This window comes from Danio aesculapii, chromosome 9, assembly GCF_903798145.1.
Source record: "Danio aesculapii chromosome 9, fDanAes4.1, whole genome shotgun sequence".
NCBI classification, from domain to species: Eukaryota; Metazoa; Chordata; class Actinopteri; order Cypriniformes; family Danionidae; genus Danio; species Danio aesculapii.
In genome coordinates, this window is record NC_079443.1 from 53,043,797 (window position 1) to 53,068,234 (window position 24,438).

The following is a 24,438-nucleotide window of genomic DNA, read 5'->3' on the forward strand; positions in this document are numbered from 1 at the left end:
AGAATGTCACTGGTTAAAAGTCCTTACTGAACCAGTCAACGTTTCTGTGTGGAGTTTGCATGTTTTCCCCATGCTTGCGTGGGTTTCCCCTGGGTTCCCCAGTTTCCTTCCACAGTCCAAAAGCACGTGATATAAATCATTTGACCAAACTGAATTGGCATTAGACAAGCTCTTAGTAAGCAGTATAGCTATAATCTGTCATTAGCCATTAACAAATTGGGGAAGTTCATTGAGATCTACCTGAGCTCAAACTCCCCTCTCACCCTACAAATGGGAGGGAGCCCCGGGCTCGAGGATCCTTTGAGCTCAAGGCTCTCTCCTGGGACAGCATGCCAAACAAGCTTTATCATCAATCATCAGCTAAGTGTGAACTCTTGAAATGTGCATTTGTTGAAAAATCTCAATTTATTTAGCTGAAAGAGTTACTATGCAGAATATCAAAATTAAAACAATGATATTTATATACATCCATACATTTATACATAGATACATATAACTGCTCTGCTTATTTGAACTTTTCTTCAATAAAAAATACTAAAACTCCAATAAAAAGCCAATTTATCTTTGTTGAGCTGAAAAATAGAATAATTCTGCTGCATAACTTTTGTATAACAAAAAAACAATACAAATGATTTATACTGTTGCATTTATGTACAGTGTTTAAGACAAATAAATTATAAGTAATTGTTATTAATACAAATTTTCATCTGAAAAAGTCATTTAATTACAGTAACCATTCATATTTTACTAATTGCAGCTCATTTTTAACCAAGTGAACCCAATATTGATTATACTCGATGACATTTTGCAGTGTGTCTTCGTGTTAAATCAAGTTAAAAATATTAGTTCAGGTAAACCGGGCCTCTTTCTGGCAACAAATTTAATCTGAATTGAGTTAAAAGCTCATGAATAGCGTCTGAATTGTGGCTCTCAGCCGCGTGTTTTCACAAGCCACAGAAAAACCCCAAGAGAGGAATTCCAGTCTTGAGTTTCTCCGGGATCCTGTTTATTTTGCCTGAAATGTTCCCCTCTCTCACCTACATGACAGAAACTGAGACGCTTCACACAGTCACAAAGCTCTTCTTTCAGTCCACGCAGGAACGCCATGGAGGAGACAGCGGAGAAAACTCCTGTCGAGGTAAGCAACGGTTCACGTCTTTAAACGTGACTTTATTTCATATTATGATTGTGCATTTGGGTTTGTGTTTTCTTGAATAAGGCTTACAGCACTCTGAAGCCCAAAGGACTGATGAAGATGAAGAAAACGGCGCTCGTAGCCTTCATCGCCGGAGCTGCTCTGCTGCTGTTCGGAGGAGTCGGAGCGTTTTACCTGTGGAAAGTTACAGAGAAAGAAGTTAGTAGTGCTCATGATCTTCAACCAATTTGGCTTAAAATTGGTGCAAGTGTTCAGAAACATGTTGCAACTTCTTGGACAAAAAATATGTTATTAGATGTTAAGCATATGGCTTAAAGGAAAATCAAAGCAACCTTCATTATCAATAGAGTCATTGTGACAGATTTTGCAACCCAAGTTTTTGTTGTTGTTGGTTCTGTGCATGATATCTGCATTATAAAACATATTTTATACAAGTACATTTTTAGAAGCAAACATTATTTACCTTTTTTCAGAATTTCATGTTTGATCAAATGTGTGAAAATATTTATGTCAGCAACATTAGTGGGAAAAAAAGGTTTTTAAACCTATTTATTCCCACTATGCTTACTTAATTTATGCCCTTAAAAATCTTAAAATACTTAAAAATAGTATTTTATTTTTCACCACAAATTTCACATGTAATTAAATTTATTCCCAATGCCCTATTTGAAATTTACTTCCAATATAAGTATGAAAACTGTTTCAGTGTTGTTAGTTTTATTATTTACATTTGGTATCAATTTACCTGATGATTTTAATCTATTGCCGCCAAGAAAAAGGTTAATAGTTTACATAAACTTTAAACAATTTGGCTTAAAATTGGTGCAAGTGTTCAGAAACATGTTGCAACTTCTTGGACAAAAAATATGTTATTAGATGTTAAGCGTATGGCTTAAAGGAAAATCAAAGTAACCTTCATTATCAATAGAGTCATTCAAGTTGGAATGATAAAATTCATTGTGACAGATTTTGTAACCCAAGTTTTTTTTTTCTGTGCATAATATCTGCATTATAAAATATATTTTATACAAGTACATCTTTAGAAGCAAACACTATTTACCTTTTTTCAGAATTTCATGTTTGATCAAATGTGTGAAAATATTTGTGTCAAAAATATTAGTGGAAAAAACGTTTTTAAACCTATTTATTCCCACTATGCTTACTTAATTTATGCCCTTAAAAATCTTAAAATACTTAAAAATAGTATTTTATATTTCAGCACAAATTTCACATCTAATTAAATTTATTCCCAATACCCTATTTGAAATTTACTTCCAATATAAGTATGAAAACTGTTTCAGTGTTGTTAGTTTTATTATTTACGTTTGGTATCAATTTACCTGATGATTTTTATCTATTTTCGCCAGGAAAAAGGTTAATAGTTTGCATAAAATTTAAACAATTTGGCTTAAAATTGGTGCAAGTGTTCAGAAACATGTTGCAACTTCTTGGACAAAAAATATGTTATTAGATGTTAAGCGTGTGGCTTAAAGGAAAATCAAAGCAACCTTCATTATCAATAGAGTCATTCAAGTTGGAATGATAGAATTCATTGTGACAGATTTTCCAACCCAAGTTTTTTTTTCTGTGCATAATATCTACATTATAAAATCTATTTTATACAAGTACATTTTTAAAAGCAAACACTATTTACCTTTTTTCAGAATTTCATGTTTGATTAAATGTGTGAAAATATTTGTATCAAAAATATTATTGGAAAAAACGTTTTAAACCTATTTATCCCCACTATGCTTACTTAATTTATGCCCTTAAAAATCTTAAAATACTTAAAAATAGTATTTTATTTTTCAGCACAAATTTCACATCTAATTAAATTTATTCCCAATACCCTATTTGAAATTTACTTCCAATATAAGTATGAAAACTGTTTCAGTGTTGTTAGTTTTATTATTTACATTATTATCAATTTACCTGATGATTTTAATCTATTTTCGCCAAGAAAAAGGTTAATAGTTCTCATAAAATTTAAACAATTTGGCTTAAAATTGGTGCAAGTGTTCAGAAACATGTTGCAACTTCTTGGACAAAAAATATGTTATTAGATGTTAAGCATAAGGCTTAAAAGAAAATCAAAGCAACCTTCATTATCAATAGAGTCATTCAAGTTGGAATGATAGAATTCATTGTGACAGATTTTGCAACCCAAGTTTTTTTTTTTCTGTGCATAATATCTGCATTATAATATATATTTTATACAAGTACATTTTTAGAAGCAAACACTATTTACCTTTTTTCAGAATTTCATGTTTGATCAAATGTGTGAAAATATTTGTATCAAAAATATTAGTGGAAAAAACGTTTTTAAACCTATTTATTCCCACTATGCTTACTTAATTTATGCCCTTAAAAATCTTAAAATACTTAAAAATAGTATTTTATATTTCAGCACAAATTTCACATCTAATTAAATTTATTCCCAATACCCTATTTGAAATGTACTTCCAATATAAGTATGAAAACCGTTTCAGTGTTGTTAGTTTTATTATTTACATTTTGTATCAATTTACCTGATGATTTTTATCTATTTTCGCCAGGAAAAAGGTTAATAGTTTGCATAAAATTTAAACAATTTGGCTTAAAATTGGTGCAAGTGTTCAGAAACATGTTGCAACTTCTTGGACAAAAAATATGTTATTAGATGTTAAGCGTATGGCTTAAAGGAAAATCAAAGCAACCTTCATTATCAATAGAGTCATTCAAGTTGGAATGATAGAATTCATTGTGACAGATTTTGCAACCTAGTTTTTTTTTTTGTTGTTGGTTCTGTGCATGATATCTGCATTATAAAATATATTTTATACAAGTACATCTTTAGAAGCAAACGCTATTTACCTTTTTTCAGAATTTCATGTTTGATTAAATGTGTGAAAATATTTGTGTAAACAACATTAGTGGAAAAAAAGTTTTTAAACCTATTTATTCCGACTATGCTTACTTAATTTATGCCCTTAAAAATCTTAAAATACTTAAAAATAGTATTTTATTTTTCACCATAAATTTCACATCTAATTAAATTTATTCCCAATACCCCATTTGAAATGTACTTCCAATATAAGTATGAAAACTGTTTCAGTGTTGTTAGTTTTATTATTTACATTTGGTATCAATTTACCTGATGATTTTAATCTATTTTCGCCAAGAAAAAGGTTAAAAGTTCGCATAAAATTTAAACAATTTGGCTTAAAATTGGTGCAAGTGTTCAGAAACATGTTGCAAGTTTCCTGGACAAAAAATATTATTTAAAATGTTCAATTTGTGGCTTAAAGAGAAATTTAAAGCAGCCTTCATTATCAATAGAGTCATTCAAGCCAGAATGCTAGACTTCATTGTGACTGATTTTGCAACCTAGTTTTTTTTTTTGCAGTTTGTTCTGTGTTTTGGGTTTAATATGCATGTATGAAGTCAAAGGGGGACTTTTGAGTAGCTTCTATTTTTCAAGATATGCATTTTTAATATCCAGCCTTAAAAAACAGTCTGACAGTCAACAGCATCATAAAGGATTTTTGCATTAAAGATTATCATGTACTGTAAATGGCACTATGCATGACACACATTACAAAAATATAGTATATAAGTATATAATAAGTATATTTTTACAAGCAAACATTATTTACTTAAGCAGAATTTTATGTCTGTGTGAAATTTACAAACATTTCACAGTGTAAAAACAGTTTTTTGAACCTATTTTTCATTATGTTTTTCTATTATGCTTTATTTTAGCCCTTATTAGTTTTCCAGTTTAAAGAAAATGTTAAATGAGAATAGTATTTTATTTTTTTCACCACAAATTTCACATCTAATTAAACTTATTTCCAATTCTTTGTGGCTGTTTAAAATTTACTTGCAATATAAGTATGAAAACTGCTTCAGTTTTGTTAGTTTTTGGTATCAAATTACATTCGGTATTATTTTACCTGATTATTTAAAAAAAAAAAAGAATTCGCCAAGAAAAAAGTTTATATTTCTTATGAAATGTAACCAATGTTAAATGTGTGGCTTAAAGGAAAATCAAAGCAACCTTCATTATCAATAGAGTCAATCAAGTTGGAATGATAGAATTCATTGTGACTGATTTTGCATCACAATTTTTTAAGTTTCTTTTGTGCTTTCTGCACCTATGCATGATATATGCATTACAAAAATATATTTTCAAAGTATATTTTTACAAGCAAAGACTATTTACTTTTATTCAGTGTTATATATGAACCCAATATGCATTAGTCCTTTAGCCCTTAGTAGTTTTTCAGTTTAAAGAAAACAGTATTAGAAGAAAAAAGCACTTTAATTCTACCTCAAATTTAACATCTATTCAAATGTATCCCCAATACTTTGACTATTTGTGAAATTTGCTTGCAATATATGTGTGAAAACTGTGTGAGAACTATTTTGCAGTGTTTTTAGTTTTTTATTTACATTTGGTATAATTTTATCTGATGATTTTAAATTTTTCGTCAAGAAAACATTTTTTAGTTCTTATGAAATTTAACCAATATGGCTCAAAATTGGTGCGAGTGTTCAGAAACACTGTTTTTAATTGTTAAATTTGTGGGTTAGGGTTAAACAAAGCAACCTTCATTATCAATAGAGTCATTCAAGCCAGAATGCTAGAATTCAATGTCACAGATTTTGCAACATATTTCTTTACAATTTATTCTGTGTTTTGGGGTTTAATATGCATGTATGAAGTCAACATCATCATAAAGAATTGTATTCAATTTAATTTGCATTAAATTTTATCTTGTTGAAATGGCTCCTATGCATGATATATGCATTACAAAAATATTTTTTTTCAAAGTATATTTTTAAGCAAGCACTATACCCCCCCCCCCCCCAGTTTAATTAACTTCCCCGTTTTATTTCACAGATAAAAGAATACATTATTAAAACAAAATTTCTATTAAAAACATTTCTACATCAAATTTCACATCTAATTAAATGTGTCCTCATTTTTTGTGGCTATTTGTCAATATATGTGCAAAAACTGTTGACTGTAGTCTAATTTGTTGATTTTAGATAATAAAAATGTTTTATTAATTATTATTAATTATTATTTGTTATCATTTTACCTGATGTAAAAAAAACATTAAAAAAGGTAATAATGCTTATGAAACTGAACCAATTTGGCTCAAAATTGGTGCAAGCTTTCAGAAACATGCTGCAACTATCCTAGGTAAAAATAATTTTTCAGATGTTAAACTCATGCTATAAAGAGAAAATTAAAGCAGTGCAGTCAAACCGCAGAGTCATTCAAGCCAGAATGATATTTTGACAGAGTTTGTAACACTATTGTTTATAATTTGCACTAAGTTTTGGGTTTAATTTAAATATATGCATTCATAGGGGGAATTTTGTGCGGCTACTTTTTAAAAATTATATTTAATATTCAACATTCAACAGCAACAAAAAGCATTTTTGCATTAAAGATCATGTTTAAATGGCACCTTTGCATTGATATATGAATTACAAAAATATATTTTTTAAAAGTATATTTTACAAGCAAACACTATTTATTTTATTTCAAAATTTAATGTTTGATTAAATGTGTGATGTGTGAAATTTACAAACATTTCAGAGAGAAAAATGTTTTTAACCTATTTTTATCTCCTATGCTTTATTTTAGTAGCTACCCTTAGTAGCTTTCAAGTTTAATACTATAGTTAAAATTATATATTATTTTAGGAAAAAAGTACTTAAATTTTTTCTACCTCAAATTTGACACCTAATTAAGTTTGTTAGCAGGTTATTGTTATTATTATTTTATTATTATTTTATTATATATATTATTATTATTGTTGTTGTTGTTATTGTTATTATTATTATTATTATTGTTATTATTAATGTTATTATTATTGTTGTTGTTGTTGTTGTCATTATTATTATTATTATTATTATTATTGTTATTATTATTGTTATTATTATTATTATTATTATATTGCTATTATTAATGTTATTATTATTGTTATTGTTATTATTATTATTATATTGCTATTATTATTATTATTTACTTGCAATATTTGTGAATAAATTTTTGATTAAAAAAAACAATCAGTGTTGTTAGCTTTATTTTTTACATTTGGTATAATTTTACCTGATGATTTAACTGAGCTTATGAAATTTAACTAATTTGGCTCAAAATTGGTGCAAGCGTTCAGAAACATGTTGCAACTTTCAGAGACAAAGATATATTTCTTAGATATTAAACTCGTGCCTTAAATGGAAATTAAAGTAGTGCCTTCTGTCAAACCTTCATTATTAATACTGCATTTCAAGCTGTAATGAAAGAATTCATTGTCATTCACTGATTTTGTTACTTTTTTTTTCTTACAATTTGTTCAGTGTTTGCAGTTTAATTTGAATATATCCATTCACTGGAGGAATTTTGAGCTGTCTCTTTTTTAAAACATATTTAAAATCCAACATTGCATCACCCAACAGTCAAGAGCAACAAAATAGATTTTTGCATTAACTCTTGTAATCTTTACATTGTGTCTATGTGTGACATATGCATTAGAAAAAAATGTTTTTTCAAAGTATATTTTACAAGCAACCACTATTTATTTATTTTTCTTCAAAATGGCATTTGATTAAATGTGTTGTGTGTGAAATTCACACACATTTCAGAGAGAAAAATGTTGTTTGAACCTACTTTTCCCCACTATGCTTTACTTTAGCCCTTAGTAGTTTTCCAGTTTAATATTACAGTTATTATTAAAGGGGGAAAAGTATGTTAATTGTTCTACCTCAAATTTCATACATAACTAAGTGTGTTTGCAATTTATTGTTACTTTTTTATTATTATTTACTTGCAATATTTGTAAACAAAATTTTGTATCATTTTAACTGATGATTTTACATTTGTTTGTTTGTTTTCGCCAGTAAAAAGGTTAATATTGCTTATGAAATGTAAGCAATTTGGCTCAAAATTGGTGCAAGTGTTCAGAAACATGTTGCAACTTTCATAGACAAAGATATATTTTTTAGATATTAAACTCGTGGCTTAAATGGAAATTGAAGTAGTGCCTGCAGTCAAACCTTCATTATTAATAAAGCATCTCAAGCCGGAATGATTTAACTCACAGTGACAGATGTTGCAACATCATTTTTTACAATTTGTTCTTCTAGATATGCACAGATTGTTCTGTGTTTTTGGGCTTAATTTGCATGCATGCAGTCGTGGGGGGAATTTTGTGCTATTTTTAAAGTATACATTTTTAATATCCAGCATTGCACAAGGGCCAATTTTCCAAACGTGCAATAGCTGCAGACGCGTGGATATGCAAAGCACGCATACAATGAGTTTGAGCCTGAAAATATTTAAATTGCAGTTGGTCTCAGCAAAGTGTCAAGTTTGATCAATAAAGCGAGCGTGCCGTGTTTTGCATTTGCAGCCATTGATTTCAGGCACCTCTGGTATTTCAGAAAAATGCGGCAGGTTAAAGACGGCAAACAAAGAGGTCTGTGTGCAGGGTTATAATCACGCAGTGTTAACAGTGATAACACATCAGCAGGCCTCACTGCCCTACACAAACACAAATGAGCCGCCTGCAGCCTCAAGCACAGAAATAATCATCATAATCATGGGTGAACATTACGCATCCTGTTTTTATATGGGTTAAATCAGTAGTTCTCTAGGCTTTCTGCTGCTGTTATAGATTAAAACTCAATGATGCATCAAAAGACATTAATGCATTAAAAAATATAATGTTCAATTGGCACCTATGCATTATAACACATACAGCTGGAGTCAGAATTATTAGCCCCCCTTGAATTTTTCTTTCTTTTTTAAATATTTGCTTAAATATATGATTAACAGAGCAAGGAAATTTTCACAGTATGTCTGATAATATTTATTCTTCAGGAGAAAGTCTTATTTGTTTTATTTTGTCTGGAATAAAAACATCATTTTAAACATCATAATAAACATTATTTTAAGGTCAATATTATTAGCCCCTTTAAGCTATATATTGTTTTTGATAGTCTACAGAACAAACCATCATTATACAATAACTTGCCTAATTACCCTAACCTGCCTAGTTAACCTAATTAACCTAGTTAAGCCTTTAAATGTCACTTTAAGCTGTATAGAAGTGTCTTGAAGAATATCTAGTCTAATATTATTTACTGTCATCATGGCAAAGAGAAAATAAATCAGTTATTAGAGATGAGTTATTTAAACTATTATGATTAGAAATGTGTTGGAGAAATCTGCTCTCCATTAAACAGAAATTGGGGGAAAAAAATAAACAGGGGGGCTAATAATTAAGGGGGGCTAATAATACTGACTTCAACTGTATTTTTTTCAAAGTATATTTTTCAAGCAAATATTATCAAATTTTTTACAGATTTTTTTTTATTTAATTTAACACAAAGCTTGTGAAATTTACCACAACTGAAAAAAAACATTTGAACCATTTTTTCCATGCTGTACTTTATTTTAGCACAAAAAAAATTGTGTCCATTTATTTATTTTCCTATTTATTTATTATTTACTTATTTATTTTTTCTATTTATTTTCTATTTATTTATTTATTTTCTATTTATTTATTTATTTATTTATTTTTTTCTATTTATTTATTATTTATTTATTTTTTCTATTTATTTATTTTCTATTTATTTATTTACTTACTGTATAATATAATTTATGTATTAATATTATTAAATTAGTTTTTTTTTTTTACATTTTACAGTTAATTAAACATGTTACTTGCCGATTCTTTTGACCATTTGTTTTTCAGTGGTTTTTAGTTTTACTATTTTCAGTTGATATTATGATAATGTTCTGTGATGATTTTACATTAGTCTAAATTTTAATATTTTCCATTTGAACATTTTCTTATTTTTGTAATTAATGTTTATATATATATATATATATATATATATATATATATATATATATATATATATATATATGCAGTTGAAGTCAGAATTATTAGCCCCTGTTTATTTTTTCCCCAATTTTCTAAAGTGACATTTAAAGGCTTAACTAGGTTAATTAGGTTAAGTCATTGTATATAGTATAGGCAAGTTATTGCATAACAATGGTTTGTTCTGTAGACTATCGAAAAAGAAATATAGCTTAAAGGGGCTAATAATTTTTACTTTAAAATGGTTTTTAAAAAATAAAACCTGCTTTTATTCTAGCCCAAATAAAACAAATAAGACTTTCTCCAGAAGAAAAAAACATTATCAGACATTCTGTGAAAATTTCCTTGCTCTGTTAAACATCATTTAGGAAATATTTTAAAAAAATTGGGAAAAAAATAATTCAAAGGGGGGCTAATAATTCTGACTTCAACTGTGTATATATATATATATATATATATATATATATATATATATATATATATATATATATATATATATATATATATATATATACATTTACATGTAGTCATTTAGCAGACGCTTTTATCCAAAGCGATTTACAAATGAGGACAAGGAAGCAATTTAACACAACTATAAGAGCAACAGTGGATAAGTGCTATAGACAAGTTTCAGGTGTGTAAAGTCTAAGAAGCAAAGCATTAGTAATGTGTTTTTTTTTATTTTATTTTATTTATTTTTTGAGAGAGAGAGTACAGTTAGTGGTATAGCCAGAGAGGCAGTTACAGATTAGGAAGAAATTAGCAATTTTTACAGTTGTAGTTAAAAATATAATAACACTTTAGTAATATAAACAATTAGGAGCCTTTACTAATGTCTTATTACCTGCCTATTATTAAGATATTAAGTGTTTATTATTAGTACTTATAAAGTATAATCTTATTTTACATCTCTAATCATATGCCTAAACCAAACTACTACCTTACTAACTATTAAGCAGTTAATTAGTAGTTTAATGAGCTAAAATCTTAGTTGAAGGTTTTGAAATAGTGTAAATTGTACATTAAAATAAAATGTGACCATGCATATATATACATATATATATATATATATATATATATATATATATATCACAGCAAATCATATGTACGAATGAGATCAAATGTATGAATGAGATCGTACAAAATTAGCCACTAAATTTGTCATGAATTGTTGTAAGATTGGTGTAAAAAAATATATATATAATAATCATATAATAATAATAATAATATAATATATAATATATATATATATTAATATTAATGTTATCTCACATTTTTACATTTATATAGACTGTGTCGCCATTCACTAGAAAATAACAATAGTAGTAAATATTGTGTATTTCTACATTTACCTTTGTATTTCTATATTGTTACTTAAAAATTTCCCATTTTGTTTCCTCCGGGTGCTCCGGTTTCCTCCACAAGTCCAAAAGACATGTGGTACAGGGGAATTGATTAACTAAATTGGCCATAGTGTAGTGTGTGGGTGAATGAGTGTGTTTGGGTGTTTCCTAGTACTGGGTTGCAGCTGGAAGGGCATTTGCCGCGTAAAACATATGCTGGAATAGTTGGCGGTTCATTCCACTGTGGTGACCCCTGATAAATAAGGGACTAAGCTGAAGGAAAATGAATGAATGAATGAATTATGATTCATTTTAAATGTATTTTTAATATTTTACAATATATTAATGGATTTAGTGACTGAACTAACGCTGTTGTCGTCATCAGGCAATCAGCGCTCACCTGGGCAGAAACATCGATATAAAGATTGAAGATGATTCAGATTCTGCAGAGGGGAAAATCGTGGAAGTTCAAGACTTTAAAGCTGTGAGTCAAAGATACAAACACATTCATCTCGTCTCAGAGACGTTCACTTAATAACACCATTATTGTGTATCATTTCACAGGGCATCACCGCAGTCAAGTTTCCCGGAAAAGAGAAATGCTTCATCAAATCACAAGCCAGAACGGAACTTTCTGAGGTGAGAAACTCTCATCATTTTATAAAACATCTATATATGTAGCTCACGTGTGCCTGCTCTGACCCCATCAAGAATATCAAAACAAATGACTAATAACTCCTTTAGAAATTAATCTACACGTCCATCATCATGTTTCATAACCCTCAGAAAAACTTCTGCTTCATGATTAAACATAATAGAGATAATTAAATGTGTTTAAATTAGAAAAAAGGTAATTAGCTGTAGCTACAAATAAACTTTCTCATCAAAAGCATTTACTGACTGTTCCTGTCTAAATAATCCAGCTGGAGTGTGTGATTAACATCATTATACAAGACATTAAACTAGCTTCCTGGCCATGCCCACACATACTGTCAGTCAAACTGAAAGCCCCGCCCCCAGATTAATGCCATTGGTTGAGTCAAGGATCAAAGATCATTCATGCTAATGACTGATATTTACAACACCATATCACAACAATATTCTGTTTATCACAAGTTAGCGCCAGATTTGAATATAAATATAAAATGCAAAATTTGTATATGAATTAGTGTTTTGCAAAAGATTAATCGCAATCACTCACATCAAAAAAAAAGTTTGTTTAGACGTGATATACACTCGCCGGCCACTTTATTAGGTACACCTTACTAGTACCCGGTTGGACTGCATTTGCCTTCAGAACTGCCTTAATCCTTCGTGGCATAGATTCAACAAGGTACTGGAAATATTCCTCAGAGATTTTGCTCCATATTGGCATGATAGCACCACACAGTGCAGATTTGTTGGCTGCACATCCATGATGCCAATCTCCCATTCCACCACATCCCAAAGGCGCTCTATTGGATTGAGCTCTGGTGACTGTGGAGGCCATTTGAGTACAGTGAACTCATTGTCATGTTTAAGAAACCAGTCTGAGATGATTCAGGCTTTATGACATGGTGTGTTATCCTGCTGGAAGTAGCCATCAGAAGATGGAGACACTGTGGTCATAAAGGGATGGACATGGTCAGCAACAATATCATTCTCCAATCTTCTATTGTCCAGTTTTGGTGAGCCTGTGTGAATTGTAGCCTCAGTTTCCTGTTCTTAGCTGACAGGAGCGGCACCCGGTGTGGTCTTCTGCTGCTGTAGCCCATCCGCCTCAAGGTTGGACGTGTTGTGTGTTCAGAGATGCTCTTCTGCAGACCTCGGTTGTAATAAGTGCTTATTTGAGTTACTGTTGCCTTTCTATCAGCTGGAACCAGTCTGGCCATTCCCCGCTGGCATCAACAAGACATTTACGCCCACAGAACTGCCGCTCACTGGATATTTCCTCTTTTTCAGACCATTCTCTGTGAATCCTACAGATGGTTGCACGTGAAAATCCCAGTAGATCAGCAGTTTCTGAAATACTCAGACCAGCCCGTCTTCCCCATTCTGATGCTCGGTTTGAACTGCAGCAGATCGTCTTGACCATGTCTACATGCCTAAATGTATTGAGTTGCTGCCATGTGATTGGCTGATTAGACATTTGCATTGACGAGCAGTTGGACAGGTGTACCTAATAAAGTCACAGTGGGTGCCACCATGACGCCTGATGCATGCATATATTTGAGAAAATTTAGATATAATAAAATAATTATTAATTAAGATATAATAAAACATATCATATATTTCAACATGTTTTAATAGATATATACGCCTCGTTTACTGCAATCAAGTGACCTCGCCAATAGATACGCTCCGAACCACTGATTCAAAATAAAAGATTCATAAAGGGCATCATTTTTTCAAATGCATGCATGGGAAATCTTTTTGAATTGATGTTGAGTGTTTATTTAATATATTGAGTAAATCTTATATGAGGGATGTAATATCACCTATCCATACATTAAAAGTCAATTTTTTTATCTTAAATCTTCTCATTTTAGTAGGTAAGGTATAAACACAGATTAATAAAGGGACTAAGCCGAAAAGAAAATGAATGAATGAGGTATAAACAAACAAATATAAATGGACAGAAAAGATGGCTCTCCTGTAAATTGTAAATATGTTTACACTTTTAATTCAATTATTTTTATTATATTTTATTTTATTTAAATCCAATAATTATTATTATTATTGGGGCGACATGGTGGCTCAGTGGTTAGCACCGTCTCTTCACAGCAAGAAGGTCGCTTGTTTGAATTCCGGCTGACCCAGTTGGCGTTTCAGTATGGAGTTTGCATGTTTTCCCAGTGTTGGCATGGGTTTCCTCCGGGTGCTCCGGTTTCCCCCACAGTCCAAACACATGTGCTATAGAGGAATTGATGAACTAAATTGCCCGTTGTCTATGAGTGTGTGTGAGAGTGTCTATGGGTGTTTCATAGTACTGGGTTGCAGCTGTGTAAAACATATGCAAGAGTAGTTGGTGGTTCATTCCACTGTGGCGACCCCTGATGAATAAAGGGACTAAGCCGAAGGAAAATGAATGAGTGAATGTTATTATTTTCTTGTTTTTCTGATATGATGTGGACGTCCTAATTGCATCATTTTGTAACAGTTCTGATTGCTAAATATTCAGCATATATGATCAAAAGTTAATCAGTGGTTCAGAGCGCGTATCAAATTAGCAAGTCACATGATTTCAGTAAAGGGGCTTGCAAAATTTTTCTTTTAAATTACTAGCTGCAAAAGACAATGACACACCTCAGAGTTTTGCAGGGGGTTTGATGCTTAGTTTCCTGCAGGTTGAAGCCGGAGTGAAAGCTGAAGTGGCGTCTCTGGTCTGGATCACTTCTGAAGAGCCACTGAAGGACAGCAGCTTCCTGAGCCCCGAAATACTGCGATTCTGTGCAGATCTGCCCATTTACTGGCACCACCCCGCAAACTCCAGAGGTACAGCACATCTTTATCAGCAAACCTGCAGCGTATCGAGAGCAGCGACAGAGTTACAGCAAACGTCTCTCAAAAACAAACCATTTAAGGCACTGACCTTATTTTGCAATGTGGAAGTGCGTTTGTATTTGCGATTGTTTTAGAACTTCTGATTCAGTCAGCTATGGGAGAAATGGCTAGCAGTAATAAATGGCAGAAAATGGTCAAACTATTACAAGCTCTACTGTTTATACCTACACTGTAAATAGGAAATCCGTAAAATTGACAGTAAAAAAACGGCAGCTGTGGTTGCCAGTTTCTCACTGTTAAAAATACAGTACAAACTGTAAAAGTAATTCCCCATTTTTACATTAAACTACCGTATTTCATTAATTTATAGATGTAATATGTCTGTCTTTTGAATTACTAATATCTACATATCTTTTGTTACACAGATAGACATGTTAACACAGCCATATGCAGGTGGTGATGAGAAGGTTGCATAATGAACCAATGCTCATCACAAACAACTTTTCCCACGAGCAGGGGTCTGTTCTTCGTATGTGGATTACTCAGTTAGCTGGATTTGGATATTGACGATTTGACATGATCCAGGATCGTTTAGTTCTTCAAAAATCATCTGAGACTTGTTGTCATAGCAACAGTTCTGGTAGCTCAAACCTGCTAGGGAGCAGGTTCATTTCATATAAACAGGATTAGATCGGGTCAGTTCAAGCTAAGTTAATACTGAAAGTATGTACCGAGTGCTGACATTTTCTTACAGTAGTAGTTATATACACTTGGGAAAATAGTAAATATATATATTTTTATATATAAAGTAAAAATATATATATTAATAAAACTTATACAACCTGCACTGCGAAATAAAGTACAAAGACTGCCACCTGCTGGTTCAAAGAGAACATTTATTGATGTGAACTTTTTAGATACAAACACGCACATACACAATATTCAACTTTTAATAATATATAATAAGATAAAGGATAATAATTTATGCAGTCATGCACGTGTTTTGACCGCTAATAGACCAGTGATTTGATGCTTCAAATAAGCTGCAGACACCATGACCGATATCAACATGCTTTTTTGATGCAAAATTAATTAATGCAGTTTTTCCTTACGCTGATTAAAAATACTTGAGTAGGCCTAGGCTACTATAATGAAGAAAATCTTCTCTAAATGTAGAACTAAATACATTGATGTGCATTGAAATACATGATGAATACTCTTGACTCATGAAAGTGTAAAGCCTGCAGCTCACAACAAATGTGGAAAGTTATTGCGTGTCATAATTAACAAACTGTTTACTGCTAACTTTCTGTCATTTAGCTCACATGGATAATTAAATATCAAGCAGATGATGTCATTACTCTGCTGTGCCGTTAGCCAATCGTTGCATTGCTGATCATGATTGAGGATCGATAGATCTGTCCTTCACAACACACACAGCGATCTCAGATCAGTTCATCCAGACATTTTAATCTGATTCACGAACTTGTTTGAAGAACCGAATTAGTTATCAAGATTAAAAGATCCAGGATCTGCCAAATCATTTAAGCGAGGTACGTAGAACGGACCCCAGAAAAGTGAAGCAGTGTCTAGAAGGTGCTCAGTGTCATTCACACAGCTACTAAACACCAGTATTGTAACACACATAAAATTAAAGTCATGAAATAAACATAGTTTATCAACATTAGATGTAACATATATCTCTAATGTACATCACTGATGGGGAAACAACTAAAAAGATCCATAGTAATGTCAACAAAAAGCATAAAAAGTGTTGTGCCATGCAGGGAATTCTGGGAAAGTCAATTTACGGTTATTCACCGTATATATTAAGGAAACATACTGTTAACCAGGTTACAGATTTGTACTGTAACATTTTTACAGTTTTTTACCGTTGAAATCATGGCCATTTTTTACAGTGTACAGCAGAATTATTAGCCCCGCTTGAATTTTCTTTTTTTATTTCCTAAATGATGTTTAACAGAGCAAGGAAATTTTCACAGTATTTCCGATAATATTTTTTCTTCTGGAGAAAGTCTTATTTGTTTTATTTCAGCTAGAATAAAAGCAGCTTTTAATTTTTTAAAAGCCATTTTAAGGTCAATATTATTCGCCCCTTTAAGCTATATATTGTTTTCGATAGTCTACAGAACAAACCATCGTTATACAGTACAATAACTCACCTAATTACCCGAACCTGCCTAGTTACCCTAATTAACCTAGTTAAGCCTTTAAATGTCACTTTAGGCTGAATACTAGCATCTTGAAAAATATCTCGTAACCAGGCGGGCTAATAATTCTGACCTCAACTATATATCTAACAGCTATACGATTTGTTTGCTCTATGACTATACATAAAAAAGAGAATAATAAGACAATATCAGTTTAGGGCAATGCAGTGGCTCGGTAGGTAGTGCTGTCGCCTCACAGCAAGAAGGTCGCTGGTTCAAGCCCCGGCTTCTGTGTGGAGTTTGCATGTTCTTTCTATGTTGGCTTGGGTTTCCTTCGGGTGCTCTGGTTTCCCCAACAATCCAAACACTTCAGATATAGTCTTTGTTAGTAAATGCAAGGCTATTGATGAAATCCAGGCATAACACTGTATGCGTCATGCTCTCGTCTGGTGTTCCTGTGTCTGTTTTGTCATGTGACTTTCCAGTGTGTTACTCCAACACAATCTCATGGCAATTCGTAACTTTTTGATTTAGTGGCTAATTCGTAAGAATTCGTGCGATCTAATTCGTAATATTTAGTACGATTTGCTCATCCCCCAGTGACGGTTGGGTTTAGGGGTGGGGTTAGGTGACACGCCTCCTTTTTAAAATCGTACAATTTCGTACGACTGAACTCGTACGAATTAGCCACTAAACTGACAAAACGTAAAATACTTACGTTTTCTCATGAGATCAGGCTGTTTATTCCATGTGGTTTTGTTATGATCATGTGCTCCTTTGTTCTGTTTTCCCGCCTCTAGTTAGTTCCATGAGTTTCACCTGTGTTCCTCCCCTGTGTGTTATCAGAGTTATTATGCACCTTGTATTTATACCCCTGCTTTTGTTTAGTTCCTGGGCTGGTCTACGTTGTTACGATTTTCACTTTATTGAAAAGACACACTGGAATCACAGACATGACAATGTAGACCAGTCCCGTAACAGAACAGAACAGAAAAGGACCACATCATAACACAAGCACATGGAACAACACAGAAGCCCATGGAATAACCATAGACTGTAAAATATATGGACGTAGTATCCGTGATGTCACCCATAGGTTTCTGAAGAGAGCAAATGAAGCAACAAGTAGGCGTGGCCAACCGTCACCATTTTGTTCATGGGATGTTTGCAGGATGTTGCTGCTTGGCTCTAACTAGGGTTGTCAAAAATAACAAGTTCAGTACCAATCTGTGTTGAAATTTTACAAACTTTGACATTTTTCACTAATTTCTTAAACAGAAACTTACTTATTATCCCTTTTTTCCAGATAAAAATATATTTGTTCAGATATATCTTGATCAGAGATGTATAAAGTACTAGAGACCCAGACTTAAGTAAAAGTGCAAGTGCTCTATCAAAAAAGTGACTTGAGTAGAGGTTGAAGTGCTCTTTAAGCACCATACTAAAGTGGAAGTACTAAAGTATTCAACGTTTGTTGTACTTAAGTATTGCAAGTAATTTATTCTAAAATTTACCCCTCAAATACTGAAAGTAAATGTACAAGTATTGTGTAATGAAGTCGATAAGCAGTCAATGTCGGTGCCAATAGCCTAGTGGTTAGTGCGTTGACATATAGCACCCAGGTGCTCACGGTGACCCAAGTTCGATTCCCGGCTCAAGGTCCTTTGCCGATGCTGCCCCTCTCTCTGCTCCCCACACTATCCTGTCATTAAAGTGGAAAAGCCCTAAAAATTATTTATAATAAGCAGTCAAAAGACATCGTATTGTTTTGTTTATTTCAAATATCTTTTTTGGGGAACGTGATTAAGCAGAACGAATGGTTCACAATTTATTATATATATATATATATATATATATATATATATATATATATATATATATATATATATATATATATATATATATGTGTGTGTGTATAAACGATGGGTCAAAAACACCATTCAGTGTGACACAGCCTTTATGATAGCCAGCTAGTTAACGTTAAGTGAACATCGCAGCATGTTATGAACCGCGGGTAGCTTACGTTAGTTAACTTATCCAGCGTTTATGGATAGCTCAAACTGCTGTGTTTTGTGTATTATATTATTTAAACTTGATATGTTTCTTCAAATTCGACAGTGAATTTTTGAAGGCCTTTATTTCACAATCTTTCGGGAGGCAGAGTATGCACTTCATTCTATATGAACTGTCTTTCACTCCGATAAATGCAAACATGGACTCTAAATAGGGCCAGGGGTGGTCTTTTTCCTCATCACCACGAACTGTTGAAAGTAAAGGAGTTGAAGGTGGAACTTCTGGGTTTTCCATGTCGAAAACAAACTAAAGTGCTCTCAGTGCAGGCAGGCAGCGTTGTCTTCTTTGATCGACTGAATGATGACGAGCCAGCTTATTCAAACCTGTGACAGCGCCATCTGCTGCTCTGGCATTGATAATGAGGTTTGGAATGATTCGTAACATTGTTATAATTGTAACGAGTAACGATGCGGCACATAAAAAATCTATCAGAGTAAAAGTATTAAACTCATCGATAATATGTACTGAAGTAAAAGTGGAAGTAGGAGGAAAAAACAATACTCCAGTAGAGTACAGGTACAGCCTTTTAGTGCTTAAGTACAGCAGTGAAGTAGTTCTACTTCGTTACTATTCATCTCTGTTCTTGATGAATCTTATATTTATGAATATTTACAGCAGTCAACATTTAAAGTAGGACCAGATTCACTTTAATGCTTGACTGTAGATTTTTTTGGCTGAAAACACGACAAAAACACAATGATTGTTACAGTGTGTTAGTCATTTACACACACAGACTCTGACATTAGGTGGTGATCTCCATCCGAAGCTCATAAATGTGTCTCTTTAATGCTGTTAATGTTGAAATTGTGGTGTTTGTTAAGCGCTGAGGAAGAGGAGGAGCGTGACACGAATGAGACGCCAGACTTCAGCTGGAATAAATCGACAACCGGCCAGACGGAGAAACTCCACAGCTTCAGCCAGAGACGAGAGACCCACAGGGCCCGAATACAACCCAGAGAACCCCTATCACGTGAGAAATACCTTCAGTCTTTCATTACCAAACACAGAGAGTCCATAGCATGGTTATTTTAGGAAACTAATAGTTCTGGTTTATACAAGTTTGAATTATTCGCCCTACTGTGAATATCTTTTTCAAATATTTCCCAAATGGTGTTTAACAGAGCAAGATATTCATCACAGTATTTCTTATAATATTTTTTCTTCTGGAGAAAGTCTTATTTGTTTTATTTCGGCTAGAATAAAAGCAGTTTTTAATGGTTTTAAAGCCATTTTAAGGTCAATATTATTCGCTCCCTTCAGCAATATTAGTTTTGATTGCCTACAGAACAAACCACTGTTATACAATGACCTGCCTAATTAGCCTAGTTATGTGTCCCCTGTATATTTTTTTCCACTGTTCAATGGAAAGAAGATTTTTTTCAACACATTTCTAAACATAAAGGGCTCTATTTTAACGATCTAGGCGCAAAGTCTAAAGCGTATGGCGCAAAAGCATTAAGGGCATGTCCGAATCCACTTTTGCTATATTAAGGATGGATAAATTCACTCTGCGCCCCAGCGCATGGTCTAACAGGGCTGTGCTTATTCTCTTCATGAGTTCTGGGTGTGTTTTGAGCATAACATGCATTAAACCAATCAGAGTCTCATCTCTCATTCCCTTTTAGAGTCAGTTGCGTCACACCATGGCGCATTTGCTATTTACATGGTGGACTTTGTAAGTGTAAAAACTGAACACTTCACTAGTGAGAAAATAGTTAAACAGAGCATCTGCAGCGCGAGGATAAAGAACGAGCCTCCTCCATTCAGCCTCTTTACTTTCCTTTTACTCTTTACTTTACTCCTTTTCTTTGGTGGAGTAAGGAAACGGAGCAAACTCACTCCACTGAACACATCCATTAGCCGACATATTTAATTTAGTTTGTTAAGCTCAAAGATTTGTGTCAAAACTATTTCTAAATTCAGCTCTAATTTCCAGCAAAGGAATAAATGAACAATAATAATGAGTGTGGTCAAAACACTGAGTTATATCCAAACACACGTCCTGTTCTTATGCTCCATATGTTGATGGAGACATCTCCAAAACCCCACAGGAGGACAAATCTAAACTAGTTTTATTAAAACAAATATAAATATGCACATAATAAATAATACTAATGATAATTACAATATTATACAGATTGTCATGAATAAACTGAAAAAAGGCATGGAGGCATGAAGAATGCATGGAGGCAGTGGTGTTTATATTGATGTAGAAATATAGAATTATGTAGAATTTTATTCCTTTAATTGTTTTCATCTGTACAGATATTTGTGTATTGCTGAACATCTTGTGTGTATTCAGCAGTGTGTAAGTGTTTGGACCATATATGCGCATAACTAACGCTCTCAGCTGGACTTTAGAGCAGCTTTTCGTTGGTCAATGGTGCGGTCTATTTCAGTTCCTCCAAATAGCAACCAATGATGCACACCTCTATTTTAGACCAGCACACCCATGAGTCCACAAAGTGGCGCAAATAGATTTGCTATTTAAACAAATATATGATCGGGCTCAATAGTTTATATAACAAGGCCGGAGCAAGTTGAACTGCCACTCTAGGCAAAGGACCGCCACCCTCAACCAGTGTTGCCAGATGTAGCTGACTGATTCAGCTACATGGGTTGTGACAGTCGCGGAATTCATGCTAAGTGGGGGTGGGGGGTTGTGACAGTCACGGAATTCATGCTAAGTGGGGGTGGGGGGTTGTGACGGTCACGGAATTCATGCTAAGTGGGGGTGGGGGGTTGTGACAGTCGCGGAATTCATGCTAAGTGGGGGTGGGGGATTGTGACAGTCGCGGAATTCATGGTAAGTGGGGGTGGGGGGTTGTGACGGTCACGGAATTCATGCTAAGTGGGGGTGGGGGGTTGTGACGGTCACGGAATTCATGCTAAGTGGGGGTTGGGGGTTGTGACGGTCACGGAATTCATGCTAAGTGGGGGTTGGGGGTTGTGACAGTCGCGGAATTCATGCTAAGTGGGGGTTGGGGGTTGTGACGGTCACGGAATTCATGCTAAGTGGGGGTTGGGGGTTGTGACGGTCACGGAATTCATGCTAAGTGGGGGTTGGGGGTTGTGACGGTCACGGAATTCATGCTAAGTGGGGGTTGGGGGTTGTGACGGTCACGGAATTCATGCTAAGTGGGGGTGGGGGGTTGTGACGGTCACGGAATTCATGCTAAGTGGGGGTGGGGGGTTGTGACGGTCACGGAATTCATGCTAAGTGGGGGTGGGGGTTGAGACGGTGGCGGAATTCATGCTAAGTTGGGGTGGGGGGTTGAGACAGTTGTGGAATTAATGCTTAGTGAGGGGGGGTGACGGTCGTTGCCTAGATTGTCTGGGGTTTTCGCATAGGTCGCCTCTATGGATGCGCCAGCCCTGTATATAACTCATTTCTAATAACTGATTTCTTTTATCTTCACCATGATGACAGCACATCATATTTGGCTAGATATTCTTCAAGATACTAGTATTCAGCTTAAAGTAACATTTAAAGGCTTAACTAGGTTAATTAGGGTAAAGTTAGGGTAATTAGGCAAGTCATTGTATAATGATGGTTTGTTCTGGAGACAATCCAAAACTAATATTGCTTAAGGGGCTAATAATATTGACATTAAAATGGGTTTAAAACAATTAAAACCTGCTTTTATTTTAGCCGAAATAAACCAAATAAGACTTTCTCCAGAAGAAAAAATATTATAGGAAATACTGTGAAAAATTCCTGAATCTGTTCAACATCATTTGGGAAATATTTGATATAGAAAAAATATCAGAATATCAGAGTGCAAATAATTGTGACTTTAACTGCAGGACTGATGAGTACTAATAGCTGAGTGCTCTGTTTGGTGTTTGTCTCAGCAGCAGAACCAGGGTTCGGAGGGCACCATGGTGTTCGACCCCATGCTGGATCATCGTGGGATCTGCTGTACTGAATGTCACCGCAGCTACACTCACTGCGAGCGGGTGTGCGAGCCTCTGGGTGGTTACTGGCCCTGGCCCTACAACTACCACGGCTGTCGGCCTGTCTGCAGACTCATCATGCCCTGCCGCTGGTGGGCCGCTCGCGTGATGGGACTGGTGTAGGAGATTCAGACGCTTCACAGATAATTACATTTCAGCCCCAGTGAGGGATTTCAACAAGTAAATGTGCATTTAGAGAATGCCAGACATGGGTGCAAAGCTAAAGTAAATGCTTTACTTAAGAGTTGGTCTTGTTTCTAGTCCAAATATCTAGAAAATCTTAAATCAAGAAGCTTTTATAGAGAAACAAAAAAATATGTTGTTGTTTACAGAAATAATGAGTCAAAATGAACCGCAAAACTGCCAAAAACGCTTTTCTGTCTCAGAGTTTGTCTTCAAATATCTTGAAAGTATTTAATCACGAACCATTTTCTTAGACAAGCTAGAATATTTTGTTGTTTTCAGGAATAATGAGTCAAAATGAACTGCAAAACTGCAATAAAGTGTTTTTTGTCTTGGAGTTTTTGTCTTGTTTTTAGTACAAATATCTAGGAAAAACTTGAATCGGTAAGTATTTTCTAGAAAATCTTGTAGTTTTTGTCTTGTTTCTAGTACAAATATCTAGAAAAACTTGAATCGGTAAGTATTTTCTAGAAAATCTTGTAGTTTTTGTCTTGTTTCTAGTACAAATATCTAGAAAAACTTGAATCGGTAAGTATTTTCTAGAAAAGCAAAAGATATTTAGTTGTTTTCAGAAATAATGAGTCAAAATGAATTGCAAAACAGCCAAAAAGGGTTTTCTATCTTGGAGTTATTGTCTTGTTTCTAGTCCAAATATAAAATCTTAAATCAAGAGGCTTTTTCTAGACAAGCAAAAATATTTAGTTGTTTTCAGAAATTAGTCAACAGAATCTGAAAAATGCTTTTCGGTTTTGTCTTGTTTTACTTCAAATAACTGGAAAGTCTTTAATCATTGAGCATTTCCTCAGACGAGCAAAATATTTAGTTGTTTTCAGAAATAAGTAAAAAAAAAAAAAACTATTTCAGAAAAGATGTCGAAATGAACATTTCAACTTCACACGAGGATGAATGAGGGATTTCAACCAGTAAATGTGCATTTAGAGAAGTGTCAGCCATGGGTGCAATGCAAAAAAGATATTTTCTCATTTAAGAGGTTTTTTTCTTGATTCTAGTCCAAATACCTAGAAATTCTTAAACTGAGAAGCATTTTCTAGAGAAGCAAAAATATTTTGATGTTTTCAGAAATAATGAGTCAAATTGAACTGGAAAACTGTCAAAAATGATTTTCTGCTTTAGAGTTTTGACTTGTTTTCCAGTTCAAATATCTAGAAGGTCTCAAATCACAAAGT

At 33.4% G+C, this 24,438-nt stretch overlaps 1 protein-coding gene across 2 annotated transcripts; it reads left to right on the forward strand.

Moving 5' to 3' along the window:
• Positions 1-1,029: 1,029 nt before the first annotated feature.
• On the forward strand, positions 1,030-23,588 carry cnmd (chondromodulin). Of its 2 annotated transcripts, none has more exons than XM_056464869.1 (7): positions 1,030-1,138; positions 1,220-1,354; positions 11,770-11,868; positions 11,949-12,023; positions 14,711-14,858; positions 19,933-20,081; positions 22,967-23,588. In XM_056464869.1, exons 1-7 carry the CDS (start codon positions 1,106-1,108, stop codon positions 23,189-23,191), a joined length of 864 nt encoding a protein of 287 aa, XP_056320844.1. In that variant the 5' UTR covers positions 1,030-1,105; the 3' UTR covers positions 23,192-23,588. The 2 variants fall into 2 exon arrangements, with proteins under 2 accessions (XP_056320844.1, XP_056320845.1); XM_056464870.1 differs by having other exon boundaries at positions 22,970-23,588.
• The last annotated feature ends 850 nt before the right edge of the window (positions 23,589-24,438 follow it).